The sequence below is a fragment of the Dendropsophus ebraccatus genome, chromosome 13, assembly GCF_027789765.1.
Source record: "Dendropsophus ebraccatus isolate aDenEbr1 chromosome 13, aDenEbr1.pat, whole genome shotgun sequence".
Classification (NCBI taxonomy): Eukaryota; Metazoa; Chordata; class Amphibia; order Anura; family Hylidae; genus Dendropsophus; species Dendropsophus ebraccatus.
This window is the reverse complement of record NC_091466.1, coordinates 70,419,782-70,442,003: the sequence shown is the minus strand read 5'-3', so window position 1 is coordinate 70,442,003 and position 22,222 is coordinate 70,419,782. Positions and strand designations below refer to the sequence as shown.

Here is a 22,222-nt window from a genome sequence, read left to right as displayed (position 1 = left end):
TTACAGCTATCTGAAAAGTGAAGGTGTCCCCAGAATGGTGCCATGTGATGTGGATGCAGATGAGATAAGCCATAGTCCAGTACTTGAGTAAAAGTGCAATACAAAAGAATGCCAGTAGCAACAATACAGTAGACACAATCTTGCAATAACCCGGGTGCTTTTAACTGAAGTAGAGATCAGGTGCTTGTAATAGAGAGAGAGTAGAAGAGAGCGAGTAGAGGAGAAGAGTTGCCAGAGGGGCCTTGCCCAATGTAGAAATGTACTCTACCGCAACAGTCGAGGTGTGTATATGAAGAGAACATAGAATACTTGTACTCACCCATGACTGTTCTAGTCTTGAATGCCCCCTTATGCCCCCTAGTTGCGAGCTACCTGTCCTAGGTGGGTAACACGAGCCCCAGGCCTTGTTATCTGAGTTGAGCAGACATCTGAGGTTTCCCAGTTGTCCTGCGCTGCGCAGTGGAATACCTAGACTTTTCCTAGTACCTTTGTTCCACTGGGGTCAGCTCCCATGACTCTTGAGGTAACTGTCCTGCATGGTTTAGAGAGGTTCACGGCTTGGGAAAGGTGATCCTTTTTGGGCTTCTCTCCCCTTGTACGAAGCTTAGCACCGCATACTAGTTCTAGTACTTATAGAAGAAAAACGGTAACTTGCCAACTGTATCCTCCTCCAACTCCTTAGCCGAACACACACTAACTAGACTGCTAAACTCCACCCACCAGGAACTAGACCTCAGGGATCCAACTAAGGGCCCTATTTCACGGGCCGAGGAGGGCCCGATCAACGATGTAAACGAGCGATGATCTGCTAGATCGCCGCTCGTTTACTGGGCCTATTCCACGGCCTGATGATCATTGAGCGAAGGCTGCAGGGATATCGTTACCGATGTCCTTGCAGCATACATTACCTGCCAGGTCTTTTCCTCTGCTCAGTCTTCCTCCCCGGGTCCCGTGCGCTCTAGCTTGAGAATGGTCTGTCAGCTGACAGGCCACTCAGCCAATCACAGGCCACAGGGGTCCCGGCCTGTGATTGGCTGAGCGCTCCGTCAGCCGACAGGCCATGCTAGAGCGCGCGGGACCCGGGGAAGAAGACGGAGCGAAGGAGAAGACCTGACAGGTAATGTATGCTGCTGCTGCTTCTCAAATCGTCGGTCGCCCGTCGTGCACCGCTATTCAACCGTAGCGATGAGCGGTGGGGGAACGATGATTTTAGGTCTGGCCCTAAATAAACGATCAGCTGATGACACGATCATCGGCTGATCGTTCTATCTATTTCACCAAGCGATAATCGGCCAATTATCGTTACTGTGGAATAGGGCCCTAACCCTGGTAGTGATTGGTGGGCTGTGTGAGTGTAGGAAGAATAGTAAAGAAGATAGGTCAGAGCAAGGAGGGAAAGCACCTGCAACTGTGAGTGGTCAGAAAGGCAACACGTTATACAAGACAGTTAACCCCTGGAAGACTTTAGTTGTGCAAAAGACAAGTTACAAAGACACATAGTAGTGACACCTAGTGGGAAAAACGCTAAGTACAGCAGACACCTCATCCTACTTGTGTGAGCCAGAGAGGGTTACCTTACTCAGGTGTAACAGAACTTAGGGACCTGTACCAGGTCACTACAGCAATACCCACAGTGTATTGTATAGTTGTGACTATGTATAGCAGAGGTAGGGAACCTTGGCTCTCCAGCTGTTGCAAAACTACAACTCCCATCATGTCTGGACAGCCAAAGCTAAAAGCTAAAGGCAATGAGACTATGATCCTCTGTGGCTGCAGTAACCAGCCACAATGTTCAGCCTAGTGCCGCACGCTGCAAATGATGGGAGTTGTAGTTTTGCAATAGCTTAAGCGCCACCTGTTGGAGGTTACTGCGATAGAAGCGCTATGTCTCCTGTCTCCTCTGATGTCTAGCCAGTCAGAAAATCTTTATTGTTCTTTGGTTAATTGACAACCAGCATGGAGAGGACTATGCTCCCTGCTGATAATTGTTACAGCTTAGGTGAAGTATAAATCAAACAGACCTATATAGGGCTGGGGTCATACTGCGCTTTTGTTCCTGTTTAACATATACATTTTTTTTTTTTTAAGTATACGTAAAATGTATGCTGTACATCAGAATCTGGGTTTTTTTTCATTGCGTTACATGATAAAAAAAAAAAAATGGATGGAAACATACTTTTTTGGACAGACACAAAAGTGTGGCTGACCATGTGTTTCTGTACACTTAAAAAAAATCTCAAGTCCTTCAGTACTTATCAGCTGCTGTACATCCTGTAGGAAGTGGTGTATTCTTTCCAGTCTGACACAGTGCTCTCTGTTGCCACCTTTGTCCATGTCAGGAACTGTCCAGAGCAGTAGCAAATCCCTATAAAAAAAAAACCTCTCCTGCTCTGGACAGTTCCTGACATGGACAGAGGTGGCAGCAGAGAGCACTGTGTCAGACTGGAGAGAATACACTACTTCCTGCAGGACATACAGCGGCTGATAAGTACTGGAAGTAAATTGTTTTGTGTTTTTTTTTTAATAGGCAAATTTACCATTATAACAAGATGCAATGGGACACAAAAAACAACGCAGGTTCATTTTTCATTTACTAAAATGAAATAGGAGGCAGCTAGATGGGCCCCTGTTACATCCTGCTTTAAAGGTAGTGTTTTTTTTCTTCTAATGCGACACTATGTTGCTCCGTGTCTATGTTGGCATATCTGACAAGAAGCCCAGACAGCCACACAAGATAATCGTATACATTCAGAAACAGAACATACTCGTATGCAGTATACAGCAGCATCACTTTTTGACAAGTTTGACAACGTATATGGCTGCGTCCACATGGCGTCAGGCCTCTGTGACATTGGCAAAAGCAACTGAACAGACTGCTGCACGAATAGGGCTGAATAGAGCCTGACATGTGAACCTAGCTCATGAAAAGGAAGTCATTGGGGCGGGGTTCTCCCTCAGGTGAGGTCCTGTTCAGGGGCGGGGCTCCCCCTCAGGTGAGGTCCTGTTCAGAAGCGGTGTTTCATTAACCCTTTAAACTATGTGAATGCAGCATTTAAGTTTCAGTGACAGGAGCAGCTCCTTTCACTATCCGATCGTGGCTGCAGGGGTCCCAATCGGTTTCCCTGACTGCCGGAGGTCTAATACTTGCCTGCAGTCCATTCAGCAGTTTGATCAGAGAGTCAAACTGCATGTGCAGAGCGCTGTTAACAATGATCAATGCTATGCATTGGCATAGCATTGACCAGTGGATGCCATCTAATGATTGCATACAATAGTCCCCTAGGAGGACTTAAAAAGTGTAAAAAAAAAAATCTTTGTATATAGTAAATATATAAATATATATTGTAGTGTGCGCAATTGTCCAATCTATTAAGATATAACAATACTATTCCCATATGGTCAATGGCATAAACATAAAGAGCCATAGGTTCTCCATCCCTGGAATAAAGCCTTGACAAGTAACATTACTTATCACTGTGCAGATAAGTTGTCCACGTGCAGTACCTATCTTTCAACACTAGGTGTCGCACTGGTTCTGCCATGGTTTACTGTATAAGAAATGATAACTATAAAAGTTTTATCTGGATAATTGAGAGCAGAACTCTGCACTGAAGTCATTTACAACTAAATAGCTTATTTTACTATCACAGCTTTATAACTAATGTGATAACAGATTCCCTGTACAGAAAATCTCATTATAAACGCTCTCGGCGCTACAAAGATATTTACTGCAAAACTGAATTAGAAACTCTCCAAGGGGGCAGGTATAAATAATACTGCAGAATTACAGACATAGAGCATTGTCAAGGCTCCTGTGTATATAGACGTGGGAAAAAAGATGGATCCAATTGAGCTTTTTGGGATTAGGTTTTGATCAGTTGGAGGTCCATCATTGCCGGTAATCTACCATATCAGCATAGTGATTAGAGAGGCATCAGACTGCACCAAACTACCTCTATGGGCTTTATTATATACGCACAGCAATACAGTATGGTTTAACAGCAAGATGTAGTGACTGGAGTACATGTGTACTCCACTGAAGATTCCTAATGATTATCTCTACTAGGAAATAATAAGTCTCCCTGAGGGTATGTTCACACTGAGGAATAGGAAATAGGAATACGAAAATTAAAAGCCCCAATGACTTCTACAGGATTTCTCTAGTGGAGAAACATTCTGTGCGTAAATTCCGCTTTGTGAACAAGAGAGTGGAAATCCCTTTGAACCCAATGGGACATTGCTCTGTACATATTTTACAGGCGGAATTTTAAGCAGAATGTGTAAGAATTACAGGGGTATTCCGGGGAAAATCTACAGGATAGGAAAAGTTGCGGGGGGTCTGACCCCTGAACCCCCAGCGATCTCGGTATCGGACCCTGGCTGGCTCTGTTATGGGTCGGCACGTGACCCACAGCTCTATTCATTCCTATGAAGTGATGGAAATAGAGTACAGCACTCCAGCCTTCTTGTTACAGAGATTGCCAGGGGGTTCAGAGGTCGGACTCCCCCACAATCTTCTACTTTTCCCCTATCCTGTGGATAGGGGAAAGGTTAATTTTCCCCCGGAATACCCCTTTAAGCTCAAATTCCTCGCCTTTTCTTCAGTGTGAACATACAAAGAATCTGAAAAAGAGCCTTAGGGCCTTATTACACAAAGTGAAAATCAGCCGAATTGGCCCAATTTGGTCGATTATCGCTCCGTGTAAGAGAGACAATGATCAGCCGATGTAACGATTATCAGCTGATCGTTCCTATAGGCCCAGATCTAAAATCATTGGCCGCCGACTGTGCATTGCTACGTGTAATAGCAATGCGTCGGTTCCGGGCACTGCAGCTCCACAGCAGCCTGTCTGAGCTGACAGGCTGCTCAGCCGATCATTGGCCCTGGTGGTCTGGACAGTGACTGGCCGTGGTGGTCCCGGACAGTGATTGGCTGAGCTGCCATCAGCCCAGACAGGATGCCGTGAAGCTGCAGCCGCAGGATCGGGGAGGAAGCAGAGTGCAGGAAGAGACCGGGAACGTGGAGAGATAATGTATACTGTTTGGGCAGTTAAAGATGTCCGTGCAGCCCTTGCTAAATGATTATCAGGCTGTGTAATACTGATCGGGTTGCCATCGGCCCGTGTAATAGAACCCTTTAGTTACCACTTTACAATTTAAACAGCAGCATAGTATATTTCATGATATCAGTAAGAGAGACAGCGCTAGGACAACCTCTTAAGAAGCTCAGAGACAGATAATTTTTAAAAAATAAGTAAAACTGAACAGGAACATGTGTATTTTATTAGGAAAAAAAATATCAAAATAAATCATTGTTCTTAAGCCATCCACAATGGAAATTTACAGGTCATACAAAAATAATTTTCATGATTTACTATCCATACACATAAAAATACTGTGAATAGTCCTTATTCCTTTTGAATTATATAAGAGATTATAGAATGTACCAGATCGGATCACTTAGGAAATGTTAATACATTGTGTTCTGCTCTGTGCAGGCTCCGCGGGGGAGGGGCATTGCCCCGGGATTTAAAGCAGCAGTAATGTTTATCTCCTATTTACATCAAAATTTGAGAATCTAGATTTTGAAAAAAATATAATTTTTTTTTGCTGTATACTTTTTAGGCTTTGATGTCGGACTAGGCCACATTCCAACCTGAGGAACATGAAGGAACGTGAAACCCTTTGGATCCATCACCTCCCGGGGTGTTCTGTGTGGCTGCATATAATGCCGGCGTCCTCCTGGTGATTGCAGTTGTGTTTGCCGACCTCCTTGTGCTTGCAGTCCAGCAGCGTCTTCTCCTTCCCAGTGCAGTCAAGATCATCCAGGAGGATGGGGAGGTTCCGTCCTTCCCCAAACTCTGCCTGTTTGGAGGCTTTTACGACATGTGGGAACCCCAGCTGGCGACACACCACACTGGCGGCCTTGGTGTTCCACAAGTCGTCACATACCGTTCCCCACTCTCCATTGATGTAGATTTCCACCCGGCCGCGGTCGGGTCTCTGGCTGTTTGCCAGGCGGACGGCGCCGGTTCGTAACTCTGTGGAAGTCGCTTTGGAATCAGCCCCGTTCTGCCCCCTGTTTTTCTTCTTGTGGCCTCTTCTTTCTTGGCTCTTGCCACCTTTCCTGGTCTTTGGCGGTCTCGTTGTGGATGGTCTGGCCGTAGTAGAGGGTGGACCTTTATGATTGTCTTCTCCCCCTTGCATCACCTTTAGGAGCTGCTCCACCCAACTAGGTGTGGGGTAGGGGGGATGTTCTGGTTGCACTGGCTGTTGCACCCGATTCCGACCCGAAGGTCTGGGGGTGGGTTTAACCTTTGGCCGTTTTGTCGGAGTTGTTTTTATTATTAATTCTGTCAATAAAGAAGGAAATAAGTGAAAGACCGGAAGACTAAAGCAAACCAACGTCCAACATTTAGAGATGTACAGATAGGGGGGTCTAGCCCAAATAGATGGCGTATTGTAAACAAAGCATGATATTAAAATTTGGGCTTCCATTATAGAACAGTTTTTGAGAGCTGAAATACTATGTGCTGCTGTTACCAAATGGAAATTTAAAGGGATTGTCCCCAATCCAGCTAACTGATAAGGGATTTGACCTCTAAACAGACCTGGATCGAGCAGAACTGTCTGATTGGTAAGGATTTGAACATTAGGATAGCCCAATCCAGTTCCAATGCAAACCTATGCGTCTCTATGGTTACAGACTACAACTGTGTAGTCTGATCCTGTAGTTGTGTGGAGATTTACATTACTGCTGGATCTGATGGTACAAAGGCTATTATAGGAGCTATATAATAAAGACCTAAAAGATTAATACAGAATAGAGCGTTTAGCCATTTACCCTGAATATAAAAAAATAAAAATGATAAAAAACAAACTTTGAAATCTGGCGGCAAAAGGGTTAAACGTCAAGGTAACAATCTAATAATCTTATTACTCAATACTAAGTAGACGTCAAGGGATGGCAGAGTTGTGTAAGCCATCAGACCTCTCACCAGCCGAGCACTTCATGTACTATTAATAGTCTCTATGATGAGAGTGCTGATCCGAGAGCAGACCTGCGTCATACAGCCTCACAGAAGCGGCCCGATGGGTCATTGTGCATGTAGATTACTTGTATACAGACGGTTCCATGGAAAAGATCTTTGTTGCCAAGACAACCAACACAGCTGAAGAACTATTCTCTGAGCGGCGCTGACCTACATATGCCCATGGCCAGAGGACCAGCGCCACATTCTCCGAGCAGCGGTCTGCTGTGCTGCCCAGTAACAATAGCCTGGCTGATGGCGAAGACATCATTCACATTGTACAATCATTACAGACTATTACCTACAAAATAGTTATATGTTCTATACTAATCATAAGTTATATAATACATATTTTATTATACTTCAGAGCTGCACTCACTATTCTGCTGGTGGGGTCACTGTGTATATACATTACATTACTGATCCTGTACTGATCCTGAGTTACATCCTGTATTATACTCCAGAGCTGCGCTCACTGTTCTGCTGGTGGGATCACTGTGTATATACATTACATTACTGATCCCGAGTTACATCCTGTATTATACTCCAGAGCTGCACTCACTATTCTGCTGGTGGGGTCACTGTGTACATACATTACATTACTTATCCTGTCCTGATCCTGAGTTACATCCTGTATTATACTCCAGAGCTGCGCTCACTGTTCTGCTGGTGGGGTCACTGTGTGTATATACATTACATTACTGATCCTGAGTTACATCCTGTATTATACTCCAGAGCTGCACTCACTATTCTGCTGGTGGGGTCACTGTGTATATACATTACATTACTGATCCTGAGTTACATCCTGTATTATACTCCAGAGCTGTAATCACTATCCTGCTGGTGGGGTCACTGTGTATATACATTACATTACTGACCCTGTACTGATCCTGAGTTACATTGATCACATGACATTCTTATTTTAATTTCCAAACTTACTTTCTTTCGGTACAAAGGGCACAGTGGCGCTCCTAGTCTTCACCGGTATCGGATGGTAACGGCATCTGCCCGGCGGGGCCCTCCTGTGGCAATAGAGAGTACTTATCAAACCGTGTAATTCACAGCCTGAGAGAAGAGCTTCCCGGAGATCAGAGGTCCCCGAGCGACGTCACATAAGAACCATCCATCTGATGTGGATTCTAATTACAGAGTATTAATGATTCATGCCGCCACTCAACGGGCAATTTAAGCGATAAATTCATCAGCTGACAAGCACCAGAGAGGAGCGGGAGGTCTGAAGAGCGCGGCCTGGCACATCTGCCATCTGCGTCATCCCATAATCAGTGTCGGCACATTAGGAGAGTTATACCTCGCTGTAGTATGTATCACTATGTGGCGGTTGTTACAACCGTAATGAGATAATTGGAAGCCATCAGTATAATTCCATAGGAGATACAGAACATTTATAGAGCTGTCTACTATGCTCCAGCAAATACTGAATAGATGTCTTAAAGCAGGGATGTCATGATGGGAATCGTAGTTTTGCAACAGCTGGAGGGATGGAAGTTTGACATCTGTGCCTTACCGCTATCTAGTCATGTGGGCGGTCCTCTGGCAACAAGTAGTCACCAATGGCACCAACATCCGTCTGTAGACACGCCTCTCTGGGTGTGATTCTCTATGCTTGAGCCCCCAGCATCATGAGGGAACCCAGTGATGATGTCGTCACACAGGGAAGATTGCAGGACGGCTCCTTCATTACATTGGGGTCTCTGACACACAGAATCATGCCGGGAGAGGCATGTTCACAGACGAATTTTGGCGCCATGGACGCCTACTTGGTGCAGGAGGACTGCCCTCATGACTAGATAATGGTAATTTACATATACCGCGGGAGGTTTTCAACTTGATCTTCGGAGGTAATATGTATCGTGGAAACAGAGGGGGAGATTTATTAAACATGGTGTAAAGTGAAACTGGCTCGGTTGCCCCTAGCAACCAATCAGATTCCATCTTTCATTTTCCAAAGATTCTGTGAGGAATGAAAGGTGGAATCTGATTGGTTGCTAGGGGCAACTGAGCCAGTTTCACTTTACGCCATGTTTGATAAATTTCCCCCAGAGTATTTTGTGGCGATTGGTTCCCTTTAAATCGACACTACAGTCAAAAGTAATCTGCTCACCCTCTTTTCCAGGTGTACCCTAGCGGAGGACACACATTTTATATATATATATATATATATATATATATATATATATATATATATATATATATATATATATATATATATATATATATAGTACAGTATATATAAACTATGGGGGAGATTTATCTAACTAGTGTAAAGTAGAAATGTCTCAGTTGCCCCCAGCAACCAATCAGATTCCATTTACCAAGGAATCTGTGAAGAATGAAAAGTGGAATCTGATTGGTTGCTAGGGGCAACTGAGCCAGTTCTATTTTACACCACGTTTGATAAATCTCCCCCTATGTCTATACACATAGACATAAAAAAATATATATATATTAATTATATGTATTTATTTATTTTTATCTTCTTCTCTCAGGATATTTTCACCTTGATGTATCTACAATCTTGTAAACGACACCAGTGGGGGATGTGGCACTCGGAAAACCAGTAGACATGAAGTATAGTTCTCCTGAAAAAGATGACAAACAATTAAAGGAATTGTCTTATTCGTAGGATTTTTAAGACAGGACACAGTGTTCATACATAATATCCTCCCTAATAAAAGCTCATACAGTCAACATATACAGTATACTGAATTTTTCTAACTAATAAGTCAGCGCATGTAGTATATGGTATTCCCAAATTTGCCAGACCACACTCTGCCCCCGCTTTCCTCTCTAGCTAATAAAGGGGGTGTCACGAAAAGTCATTCCCCCAATCAAATCTATGATGCAACAATCCCTTTAAGGAAATGAGTTCTGATTGGTTGCACCATGATAATCTCACACTCCACAGAAAGATAATTTATCTATCAGATTGTCAGATCTGGACATGTCATAGAGACAACCAGCTGAGGCTGCGAGTAGTGGCTTCTATTACAAGACGGCTGGAGACGCTGCTGTAACGTGCCAAGCAGAATGTGGAAGAAACAGAACAAATCCCTGGCGGTATTTTCTGTCATTCAGCGTCCTGATGTATGAATCCACATGTCAGAGGGGGAACGAGCGTCAGCGAGTCGCTAACAAGACAAAGAAGTGACTAAAAGACAAGTTTCTTGCTGCAGACAGGATAAACTATTAAAGGAGAAGTCCGGTGAAAACTTTTATTAAAGTATTGTATTGCCCCCCAAAAGTTATACAAATCCCCAATATACACTTATTACGAGAAATGCTTATAAAGTGCTTTTTCCCTGCACTTACTACTTACATCAAGGCTTCACTTCCTGGATAACATAGTGAGGTCACTTCCTAGATAAGATGGTGATGTCACGACCCGACTCCCAGAGCTGTGCGGGCTGTGGCTACTGGAGAGGATGATGGCAGGGGGACACTGAGGGACACAGGGCACTGGAGGGACACTGAGCATCCCTCTGCCATCACCCTCTCCAGCAGCCACAGCCCGCACAGCTCTGGGAGTCGGGCGTGACATCACCATGTTATCCAGGAAGTGACATCATCATGTTATCCAGGAAGTGACATCACCATGTTATCCAGGAAGTGACATCACCATGTTATCCAGGAAGTGAAGCCTTGATGCAGTAGTAAGAGCAGGGATAAAAGCACTTTATGTGCATTTCTCATAATAAGTGTATATTGGGGATTTGTTTAGCTTTTGGGGGGTAATACAATACAAACATTTTTGCTGGACTTCTCCTTTAAGGGCAATGGCGCCACTCCTGTCCTTGGGCTGTGATTGGTATTGCAGCTCAGGCCTATTCCAGTCAATACTGTTCCTACGTTGCTTCCCCTCCACAAGTATAGCTGTGTACCTGGTACTGCAGCCCAAGTGTGCGCTACTGAGCTGCAGTACCAAGCACCACCACTAGTGAAAGAGAGCTAGGACTGGAAAACAGTGAAAGAGAGGCGAGAGGTGTTAGCGGTTCAGTTCATCCCATTTACCTGCTTCGTCCTCCGCAAAAGAGATAATGTACTGGTAATAGTTATTGATAAGACCGGGGAACATGCAGGTCTGCCCCATCCCCATGCACAGCTCATGGTACTGCCACTCCCCTGTATCCGGGTTTTCCTTCAAGGCCATCAGTCTTCTGTAGGGACAAAAAGAGCAAAAACTCAATGCAAACATTGTTTTAACCCTTAGATATATATAATTATATAAGTCATTTAACCTGTTCATTCCCTGAATTTATATCAGTTTCCAATAGTCTGGGTTGTTTTACCTAGATTATTGCTATTATAATAAGGCTGGCGGCTCATACTGATCCAGAACACAGCCCTTGTGATACTGGCTGCCCACAGATGTAGGTGGATGTCTGTATAAAGTTTTATCCAGGCAGACAGCGCTGTGCATCGTGTAGTGGCCGTGCTGGGTTACTGCAGTTCATCTCTCAATGATGTAACCCAGCATGGCCACTATACAATGTATTCAAAATTCAAGCCCCTGGAAATGATCTGATCGCTATAGTAACAGTGACAAGAGAACCCCTTTAAGGGTGCGTTCACACGTACATGATCTGCAGCAGATTTGAATCTGCAGCAGATCCTGTATGTGTGAACGCACCCTAAATCTGTTGCAATCACTGATTTTAACCACATTATTACTGAAGCTTTTAGCACTTGATAAACTTAAACGTACCCGCTCATAAAATCTCCGAATATATAAAGTCCATTTAAGTTTGGATACTCGCAGCCTCTGTATATGTATCCGCCTGTGACCGATTTCCCCACTTTGTGATTGTAGGCGAAAATCGGAAGAGTGTCACCTGCACAGAAACAAATAGGAGGATGTAGGAAACATACAAATCCCATAATATAATAGAGGTATATAACTCAATCACTTCATTGAGACCCCATTGAAATGACAGCAATGCAACCACTTATAATAGAAGAATTCTAAGCTCCAAACAGATCCGAAAAGGTGGAGACTTTGGATATCCAGGTTTATACAGACCCCCAATGCATGGTGGGATTCTAATAGTAAGCTGCTCTGGGCATGTGTATCCTAAGATGTGACCTCAGAAAGGGGGGAGTTGTCATGGAGCATACAAGCCACACAGCATAGAATCCCTTAAGTTTTCTTAAGAAGAATCAGTCCCGGCATGAATGAAGCCGGCCCCAATGTAAAAACTGAAGCCAAGGGCATGCAAACTATAGCCAGATCTTGGGGCTACTAAGGGGCCTAATAAAACATTTTTGATACATCAAAAGTTTTAATGGGTCAGGGTCTGGGTGTTCCGACCCCCACTGATTGCTAGAATGAGGAAGGAGAAGCGCTCACTGAAGCACTTCACTCCCCATTTCATTGCAAGATACAGGCTCCATAGACTTCCTGTAGTACCCGGCTACTGCAAAGAGTCTGATAGAACAGTGAGCCGGAGTGAAGTGCGTAGCTAAACACTTTGCCCTGTTCGTTCTCCCTTTCAGTGTGGGTTTCAGCATCAAGACCAATCAAAACTTTTAAAGGAGACAATTTTTATTAAATTATTGTATTGCCCCCCAAAAGTTATACAAATCCCCAATATACACTTATCACGGGAAATGCACATCAAGTGTTTTTTCCCTGCACTTACTATTGCATTAAGGCTTCACTTCCTGGATAACATGGTGATATCACATCCTGGATAACATGGTGATGTCACTTCCTGGATAACATGGTGATGTCACAAGCCAACTCCCAGAGCTGTGTGGGCTGTGGCTGCTGGGGAGGATGATGGCAGGGGGATGCTCAGTGTCCCTCCAGTGCCCTGTGTACCTCAGTGTCCCCCTGCCATCATCCTCTCTAGCAGCCACAGCCCGCACAGCTCTGGGAGTCGGCTTGTGACATCACCATGTTATCCAGGAAGTGACAACACCATGTTATCCAGGAAGTGACATCACCATGTTATCCAGGAAGTGAAGCCTTGATGCAGTACTAAGTGCAGGGAAAAAAGCACTTTATAAGCATTTCCCATAATAAGTGTATATTGGGGATTTGTATAACTTTTGTGGAGGACAATACAATAATTTAATAAACATTTTCGCTGGACTTCTCCTTTAACATGTAACTCTCTAAAGGTCCCCATAAACCTTACACACCGATATGCTCTACCTGCTGCTGGCAGCGCATACAGACATTAATCTAGTGTGTATGGGGCCACATAGAAAAACCAACAGATGATGTCAGTGGTGAGAACATCCAGACCCCTTTGTTCAGAGTAAGATTAGCCGCAGCCAGAGCGCTCTCGCCTGTGTATGGGGAGGACAGGCAGTGGCCGGGAGGTACAACAGACAGATGGATGATTGTTTGGCCGTCAGTAACTGAAGGCGCATGGCCACCTTAAAAGTTGGTCTAATCCTGATTGCTATAAGGTGGAGATGATCTCTAGGACTATCCTCTCCAAGGAGACTACATTTTAACAAACAAAATGTTGGGGAATTGAAATAAGGGTGAAGATGTGGTCTCCCAACTCTCCCCAAACAGATGAAGGAGGAGAAGGACACAAAACCCAACCCCTTCTGTCCTGGGTGGTAAATCCCTGCACCATATCGGGGTCCCATTTTGATCTGGTTGGTCTCTTGTACTCTTTTGTATGTCCCAATGGTGGAAGTTTAGCTAAACTATCTATAGGTCTACAACTAATTCCGTTTGATTAATATAAGATGTTTTATTACTGATACAAAACTCTTAAAGGGGTATTCTACCCACAGCCATAAGTGCCTGATAGACGCAGCCCCTGCCTGTGGGCTCCATACCTCCAGGATAGAGGTCCCCAACCAACTACCATATCTAAGTGGAGAACAAATGGAAAGATGGTCACCCATGTCCACTCACTTATATGGGAGCAAAACATAAAATGTGTTGGGAGAATAACTATATCTAGAACGCTAGGGTGCCATGGGCCCCAACAGGCACAAGATTGTGTCAGCTGAATTTAGTCAATTTCCCCTTTAAAGAGGTAGTTTACCAAAAATCTTTTTCTTTCAGATTAACTGGTCAAAGCAAGTGCCAAAAATTTGTAATTTACTTTTATTTAAAAAAGTCTTGAGTTTTCCCGTACTTATCAGCTGCTGTATGTCCTGCAGGAAGTGGTGTATTCTTTCCAGTCTGACACAGTGCTCTCTGCTGCCACCTCTGTCCATATCAGGAACTGTCCAGAGGAGAGGTTTTCTATAGGGTTGGCTGCTGCCCTGGACAGCTCCTGACATGGACATAGGTGGCAGCAGAGAGCACTGTGTCAGACTGTAAAGACTACACCACTTCCTGCAGGACATACAGCAGCTGATAAGTAGAGATTTAAAAAAAAAAAAAATACAAATCTTTGGCACTTTCTGGCACCAGTTGATTTAAAAACTTTAAGTAACCATGTGCATCAGATCATACACTCAGCAGAGGTGCTGCCAGGCGGTAAGCGATCATTACCTAGTGAAGAATTGGCGCATAGTTTTTTATCATAGCAGCTGAAGCCTTCCCTGGCTCGCCAGCCGTAATTTTTTCCTTTCTCTATAATGTCGACTTCTTCAAATTTATTCTGTCCTACATCTCCACAGAACAGGCGTCCTTTCCCTTCCTTTGTCTGGTGGTCTCCCCTATCAAATGAGCAGCGCCACATGTTCCTCACCCCGTAAGCATAGATTTCAGGCCTGGCAGATGGGTCATTGACAAACGGGTTGTCTGGTGGGATGCGGTAAAGGGGTCCATGGTTGTTAAGGTTGACATCAATACGAAGAACTTTGCCTAATAGGGCGGATCTAGAGACAGAAGAGAGGGAAAGAAAAGTTTAACACAATGAAAAAGATAATAATTAAAAAAAAAAAATTGTCCAGAGCAGGAGAGGGTTTCTATGGGGATTTGCTCCTGCTCTCGAAAATGGGGGAAAAAACCTCCAGTCTGACGTATAGCTAAATAAACTGTGTCTTGGTTTCCAGGCTCTTATGAATTTCTTATATATCTGGAGGACAAATAGTGAGTAAAGTATTAGAAACAGCAGGAGAATTTCCCGAGGACAGAAGCGACTTCTTACTTGTTCTGAGCATTTCCAAACTTTCCAAATGGGTCTCCAGCCATGCCTCCATCCCCGGTAAATATATAGAGGAAGCCGTCATCTCCGAAGAGCAGCTCCCCGCCATTGTGATTGGATGCCGGCTCGTCCACCTCCAAGATTATCCTTGTAATAAGAGGGAATAAGATATTATACAGACATAGACACACATCAAACGTTCTGGGCGCAGAGACCCCCCAGTGATCACTAGAACAAGATGGCAGATGATTCTAAGGGCCCTATTACAAGGGACGATTATTGTGCGAAAAATCGTTATATTATTTGAATTTAAACAATAATCGTTCTGTGTAATTGCAGGCAACGACTGAAAAATCGTTCATATGTCGTTGATTTAGAGCTGAACCTAAAATATTGTTAACCGTTTGCTGTAATTCCACATTCGTTTGCTCAAGTTCCGCATTTTTTCACTTAATCGGTCAGTGTAATTACACATGGTTCATTGTTTTGCAGGGATCAGAAAGAGTAAACGATCATAGTAACGATCGCAATAACGATCGTAACTAACGGCCATAACTAAAGGTCCATTTACACAGAAAGATTATCTGACAAAGATTTGAAGCCAAAGCCAGAAACAGACTATAAACAAGAGATCAGGTCATAAAGAAAAGCCTGAAATTTCTCCTCTTTTCAAATCCATTCCTGGCTTTGGCTTCAAATCTTTGGCAGATAATCTGTCAGATAAGCTTTCTGTGTAAATGGACCCTTACAACCATCGCTCTGTGTAATATGGTGAATGATTTCAGGTTAACGATAAACAATCACGTTTGCGATCATTTCTCGTTAGTCGTTAAAAATCGCTCCGTGTAATAGGACCCGAACCTTTGTTGCTGCAGGCCAACTGTCTAATACAATGAGCTGAGAGACCACTCGTTCTAGCAATTGTTGGGGGTCTAAGCCCCTAGACTTCTACTAAACAAATAATTTGACACATGGTCATGTCCCCAAAACGGATCAGTAACAGATACAGTACAGATGTGTGTATGGAGCCATATGAACTGCATGTGTGATATGATGTGTGACAGGGGCCATAACGTCACATGATTCACCTGAATATAACAGATTGTAGGATCCAACTTGCCCCACATGATGGAATAATATGCAGGTCTTGAGCAACATAAAAGGTTTACTAATGCCAATCTAATTCCTAGGTCAAAAAGAGGGACATGTAAGGGGCAAAAAGGGACAGAGGGACTTTGCTCAAAAGTAGGGACTGTCCCTCCAAAAGAGGGACACTTGGGAGCTATGTGGTTCCCAGCCTTGTCAATCACTCTTCCAACCAGAGGCAGAATTATAATTACAGCCACAAGACGCTGCTCTCCCCCCCCTCCCCCCAGTGTTGCGTTGTACAGTTGACGTCAGTCAGGCGCCCCCAGAGCAGAAATAAAGATGGAGAAGCCGCAGGAGAGCACCGTTGCAGAGAGGATGGCTTTTTTTTTTTTTTTTTTTTTTTTACTTCAGTTTTTCAGTCAGGAAATACTGAACATTTTCTGAAGTCTCCTGAAAGGCTTCCTGATCGTAAAAACGACCACAGGCGTGTGCATGAGGCCTAAGAGAAGCATAAGACTTTTTAAAACCTTAGCCATGAATGAGGTTGCCCATAGCAACCAATTACTTCTTTCACTTTTAAAAAGGCCTCTAAAATAATGAAAGCTTAAACCTGATTGGTTGCTATGGGCAACTGCTCCTATCTACAAGGTTTAAAGGGAACCAATCAGCCCAATCGGGCTGATATGGTTCCCTGAACCGCTGTATACAGCTCCTGCAGCAGCCGTGGTACATACCGGCCGTGGCTGCAGCAGAAGCTGTATAACCGGAAAATAACCCGGGCCAGTGACAGGCAGAGACGGGGAGGTAGTCATCAGGGCGGCCCCCCGCCTGTGTCTAGTCACCCCTCTCTACCTGTGAGCGCGCTCCGAGGGATGATTGACAGGCAGAGAGGCCAGTGAGAGACCTCATTCATCCCCTCTGAGCGCGCTGACAGGCATAGCGCCGTGACGCACCCGGGGGTTAAAGTGCTTTTTTCGGTTATACAGCTCCTTCTGCAGCTGTGGCCGATACGTGCCACAGGAGCTGTATACAGCGGTTAAGGGAACCATATCAGCCCAATTAGGCTGATTGGTTAATGAATCTTCCCTTTTTTTTTCTTCTTCTTATTTGATATGCTTCTAAATTTAACATTGGAAAACCATAGTAAATGTTTGACAGCAAGCCACATACAGAAGTTAGTAATAAAAAACAAAAATAATAAAAAACATCGCCTCAAGTCCAAATGTCGCCTTATTTTCCTGGCATGAGGTTCTGGGTATGGGAGTGGTCTGTCATAAATTGGCAGCAAAATTCTCTGGTTTTATTATCCCACGGAGGCTCCAGACAGGTGGCGCTGCGCCCAGAGGAGCAACTCGCGTTAATAATCGAAGGAGCCGCACACCAGGCTGGTGAACACGTGTGGAAAATTACCTCTCCGAGCTGTGATCCACCGTGTTCATGTCATGATCAGAAACCGTGAACTCGCTAATTCGGATGATCTCATCGTAGCCAATTTCCACCGAGTAGTAAACATAGACTTTGCCGTTATGTTTAAAGTTTGGATGGAAAGTGATTCCTAGAAAACCGCGTTCGTCTCCTTCATAGGATGAGGTCAGAACGGCATGGGAGATGTTTAAAAATGGCTTTTCCAGTCTGGAGCGGTCAGGGAGATAGGTCCATACGAGACCGACCTGTTCTGCCACAAAGAAGCGGTGCGTACCGTCGTTGGCGTGGATCATGGCGATGGGATTCCGGAGACTATTCGCCACTTCTTCCAGACATAGATGCAGACAGCCCTCTGAGTTAGCCGTCACGAGACCCAAGTTTCGGTTGAGATCAGTGTTCACCAACAGACGAGGGAAACAGTAATCGACATCGTCTATCGCCAAGTGGCGGCAGAATTTGGCCATGTTCCCTTCCAAGGCCAGTAACTCTTTGTCAGACGTTATGTATCGGAAAAGCGATCTGCATTTTTTCCAAACGTCCGTACAATAGTCCTCGCAGAGGCCGGCCACTGAGCGCACCGGGGTGTTAGGGTCTTCAGCATCATATAAGTGAGCGGCGTAGGGAGAACACTCCTAAAATGGCAGAAAAATGGGAGAAAGAATAAGCAGTGCCGGGTTTTGTACAGTTGAATTCATAAAATACATGATAGCCTTAAGGTCCAATTACACAGAAAGATTATCTGACAGATTATCTGCCAAAGATTTGAAGCCAAAGCCAGGAATGGATTTGAAAAGAGAAGAAATCTCAGGCTTTCCTTTATGACCTGATCTCTGTTTATAGTCTGTTTCTGGCTTTGGCTTCAAATCTGTCAGATAATCATTCTGTGTAAATGGACCCTTAGGGTACTATTACACGGAACAATAATCGGCCCTATGCGGCAGATTACCGTTCCGTGTAATAAAGACAACAATCAGCCGATGATTGTTGTCATCGGCTGATCGTTGATATAGGTTCTGACCTATAATCACCAGGCGCTGACTGCGCACCGCTACGTGTAATAGTTGTGCGCGGCTGACGATATGCAAAGAGGAATACATACCTATCCATGCTGCAGGGCTCCTCTTCCTCTGTGCTTCTCCCCGGGTCCTGCACGCTTTAGCTTTACAGTGGCATCTCTCAGCTGACAGGCCACTTGGCCAATCACAGGTCGGGACCGCCGCGTGGCCAGTAATTGGCTGAGCGGTCTGTCAGCTGAGACAAGCCGCTGTGATGCTGCAGTGCGCGGGACTCGGGGAGAAGCACAGAGGAAGAGGAGCCCTGCAGCATGGATAGGTATGTATACAGTTTAAACAAGGGTGGCAAGGACATCAGTAACGATGTCCCTGCAGCCTTTGTTAAACAATTATCAGGCCCAGTAAACAAGCGCTCGTTTACAGGTATTATCGGGCCCCCATCGGCCCGTGTAATACCACCCTTAGGCTGGGTTCACACTACATTTTTCTCATCAGTTTTTGCAAAAAAACTGATGAAAAAGCAAATGAAAAAAAAGGTTTTGATCTGTTTTTCCATTATAAAAAAAAAAAAAGGATCAAAATGCATCAGTTTTCTAAGCGTATGAAGAAAAAAGTGGTCAACCACGTTTTTGTCTACTTTAAAAAAAGGGATGGGTTTTGATTTTTTATTTTTTTTTGCATGCGTTTTTCCATCAGTTTTTTGCAAAAAAAAAAATACACAGATGAAAAAAAAAAAAGCTTTGTAAGAACTCAGCCTTAGGGTGTGGTCACACAAATTTATTATTAGGATTCCATATTAAAATCCGTAAAACAGTGCGCCATTTATGTCAATGACAAGAATTGTCAATTTTTGCTGTGGATGTTGGGTGAGTTGTTCCCATTGCAGAAGGGGAGATGAAATCTTCAGCTTAGTAGCATAAAATTTCCATCTGTATGTTTCCCTGAACACAACATAGGAAAGGGCATGATGGGAGTTGTAGTTTTGCAACAGCAGGACAGCCTATGGGTTGGGGGAACACATATATACAGCAATATTGTGATAGGATCCTGTGAAAAGTTGCAGAGGCGGCAACTGCAAACAGGCCCAGTGACTCGTGTGGGCGGTTATGGCGATGGCTTAGGTAATGTTTGTACAGCAGGACCCGGGGCATCCAAGCAAATCCATTAAACCTCCTAATATACCATGAAAAAATAAAAGTAATAAATGTGCTGAAACCTAATCACTTTGCAGCCTCACATCTAACCGGAGGCTGTTCTTTATAGGAGATTATGGCAGCTTCTGTCCTGACCCATCAACATTCATATCAATCAAGGTGACACAGTAGTCCGGCCAGACGTGCAAGTTTTTTTTAATTTTTTTTGCAGTAGTATGCGATATAATCCGCTGCAAAAACTAAAAACTAGCCACACAGGTTGGTTCCTACCTCCCACCTGGAGGCAAAGGCATATTCTCACACACCGGCCCGCTAAATGGACCAATTAGTATGAAGTTCTTGCTTAAGGCATGTTCACACGTAGCAAATATGCAGCAGATTTCATGCCAGAAAATCCTCAGGGTATCTGGAGGACCCAAATTTAATAGAATGTGTGTAATACTTCATTCCTCCTGTGGAGGTGCTGCAGGGAAATGATTAATTAAAGGGGTATTCCACTCAAACATAACTTTTGATATGTTGCTGCCCATGATGAAACTAACAATTCCTTCCATACTAGTTATCTATTCAGACTCCTTCCCCTAGTTCTCAGCTGCTGCTTTCAGCTAAAGGCACAAAAATCTGTATGTGAGCTTTTCTCTCTGTCTCCCCCTCTTCCCCCCGCCCCAAGACGGCTGATGAAAAAAAAATCCCTTTATCTGCAACACTGTAGCTTCTTTGTAATGCTTCTTTGTTAAAGCGGACATCCTCACAGGGTACAAGGGAGGGCAGAGGGGTATGAGCGCCCCCTAATGGAAGCCGGGTTCTCACTGGCTCCAAGATGGAGCTGTGATATGTAAGCTTCAGTAATCTGGTGGTTGCCTTGGTGCCTTTACCAGAGCTGTCAGTGTGGCTAAAGGTATTGAGAGCTAATCCCACAAAGATGCCCTAGGCCTGGCACATAGCATGAATAATAAACCCCTTAGCTGGCATAGATAATGTGACTTATTATTATGTATATTAGTGCGTGCTGACTGCTGGCATGGGCACATATCCCTTACTATGTAGTGAGGTTATCGCTGTCCCTTACCCCCTGGCACGGACCATGTGATTAAATGCCCACTATTACCTGATACAAATCATTTGACTTCATACCCACCATTATCCCACCTATCACCTAATATAAATGAAGTGGCTCCTATCCCTGGCAGTACCAGCTGGGGGACTGTACAGAAGATGCCGCTGTCCTTACCTGGCACAGATCATGTGACTCTATACCCACTATTACCTGGCACAGATCATGTGACTCTATACCCACTATTACCTGGCACAGATCATGTGACTCTATACCCACTATAACCTGGCACAGATCATGTGACTCTATACCCACTATTACCTGGCACAGATCATGTGACTCTATACCCACTATTACCTGGCACAGATCATGTGACTCTATACCCACTATTACCTGGCACAGATCATGTGACTCTATACCCACTATTACCTGGCACAGATCATGTCACTCTATACCCACTATTACCTGGCACAGATCATGTGACTATACCCACTATTACCTGGCACAGATCATGTGACTCTATACCCACTATCACTTGGCACAGATCATGTGACTATACCCACTATTACCTGGCACAGATCATGTGACTCTATACCCACTATTACCTGGCACAGATCATGTGACTATACCCACTATTACCTGGCACAGATCATGTGACTCTATACCCACTATAACCTGGCACAGATCATGTGACTATACCCACTATTACCTGGCACAGATCATGTGACTATACCCACTATTACCTGGCACAGATCATGTGACTCTATACCCACTATCACTTGGCACAGATCATGTGACTATACCCACCATTACCTGGCACAGATCATGTGACTATACCCACTATCACTTGGCACAGATCATGTGACTATACCCACTATCACTTGGCACAGATCATGTGACTATACCCACTATTACCTGGCACAGATCATGTGACTCTATACCCACTATCACCTGGCACAGATCATGTGACTCTATACCCACTATTACCTGTCCCCTCTGCCTGGCAGTACCAGCCGCTCACCTGGCACAGGATGTCCTGCACATGGGCAGCGCACAGCTGGTGCCCGGCCTCGTCCACGTGCCCCATCACCCGGTAGAATTTCTCCATGATCTCCCGGTCCCGGGAAGCGTCGCAGCAGCCGAACTCGTTGTACTGCAGGCAGAAGGCGAGCGGCTGCGGGGGCCGGAACGGGGGCTTAAAGTCCAGACACTGCGGGTGAGAGCGGGCCCGGTGCGGGAACGGGAGGAGGAGGAGAACCGGGAGCAGCAGCCACGAGGCCCCCGACAGCCGCATCCTGACAGCACCGAACCGGAGCATCCAGCGCCTCCTCCCCACTGATCTGCTGCAGCTGCACATTGTCCCGGTTATGCA

The 22,222-nt window shown here is 44.7% G+C and overlaps 1 protein-coding gene across 1 annotated transcript; it reads right to left on the bottom strand.

Moving 5' to 3' along the window:
• Nucleotides 1-5,261: 5,261 nt before the first annotated feature.
• On the bottom strand, nucleotides 5,262-22,202 carry HHIPL1 (HHIP like 1). The gene is made up of 9 exons (XM_069950586.1): nucleotides 21,872-22,202; nucleotides 17,615-18,261; nucleotides 15,119-15,262; nucleotides 14,518-14,846; nucleotides 11,755-11,881; nucleotides 11,061-11,206; nucleotides 9,550-9,631; nucleotides 7,971-8,053; nucleotides 5,262-6,353 (listed from the first exon to the last, which is right to left on the bottom strand). The coding sequence occupies exons 1-9, from the start codon at nucleotides 22,166-22,168 to the stop codon at nucleotides 5,695-5,697; spliced, it is 2,514 nt and encodes an 837-aa protein (XP_069806687.1). The 5' UTR covers nucleotides 22,169-22,202; the 3' UTR covers nucleotides 5,262-5,694.
• Between the last annotated feature and the right edge of the window lie 20 nt (nucleotides 22,203-22,222).

Excerpts from the sequence above, each read along its gene's own strand:
- HHIPL1 (XM_069950586.1), bottom strand. The coding sequence starts at position 22,168 with ATGCTCCGGTTCGGTGCTGTCAGGATGCGGCTGTCGGGGGCCTCGTGG. Across the intron at positions 18,262-21,871 it reads TGCAGGACATCCTGTGCCAG|GAGTGTTCTCCCTACGCCGC; the intron begins GTGAGCGGCTGG and ends CTGCCATTTTAG. Across the intron at positions 6,354-7,970 it reads GCCCTTTGTACCGAAAGAAA|AATTAATAATAAAAACAACT; the intron begins GTAAGTTTGGAA and ends CTTTATTGACAG.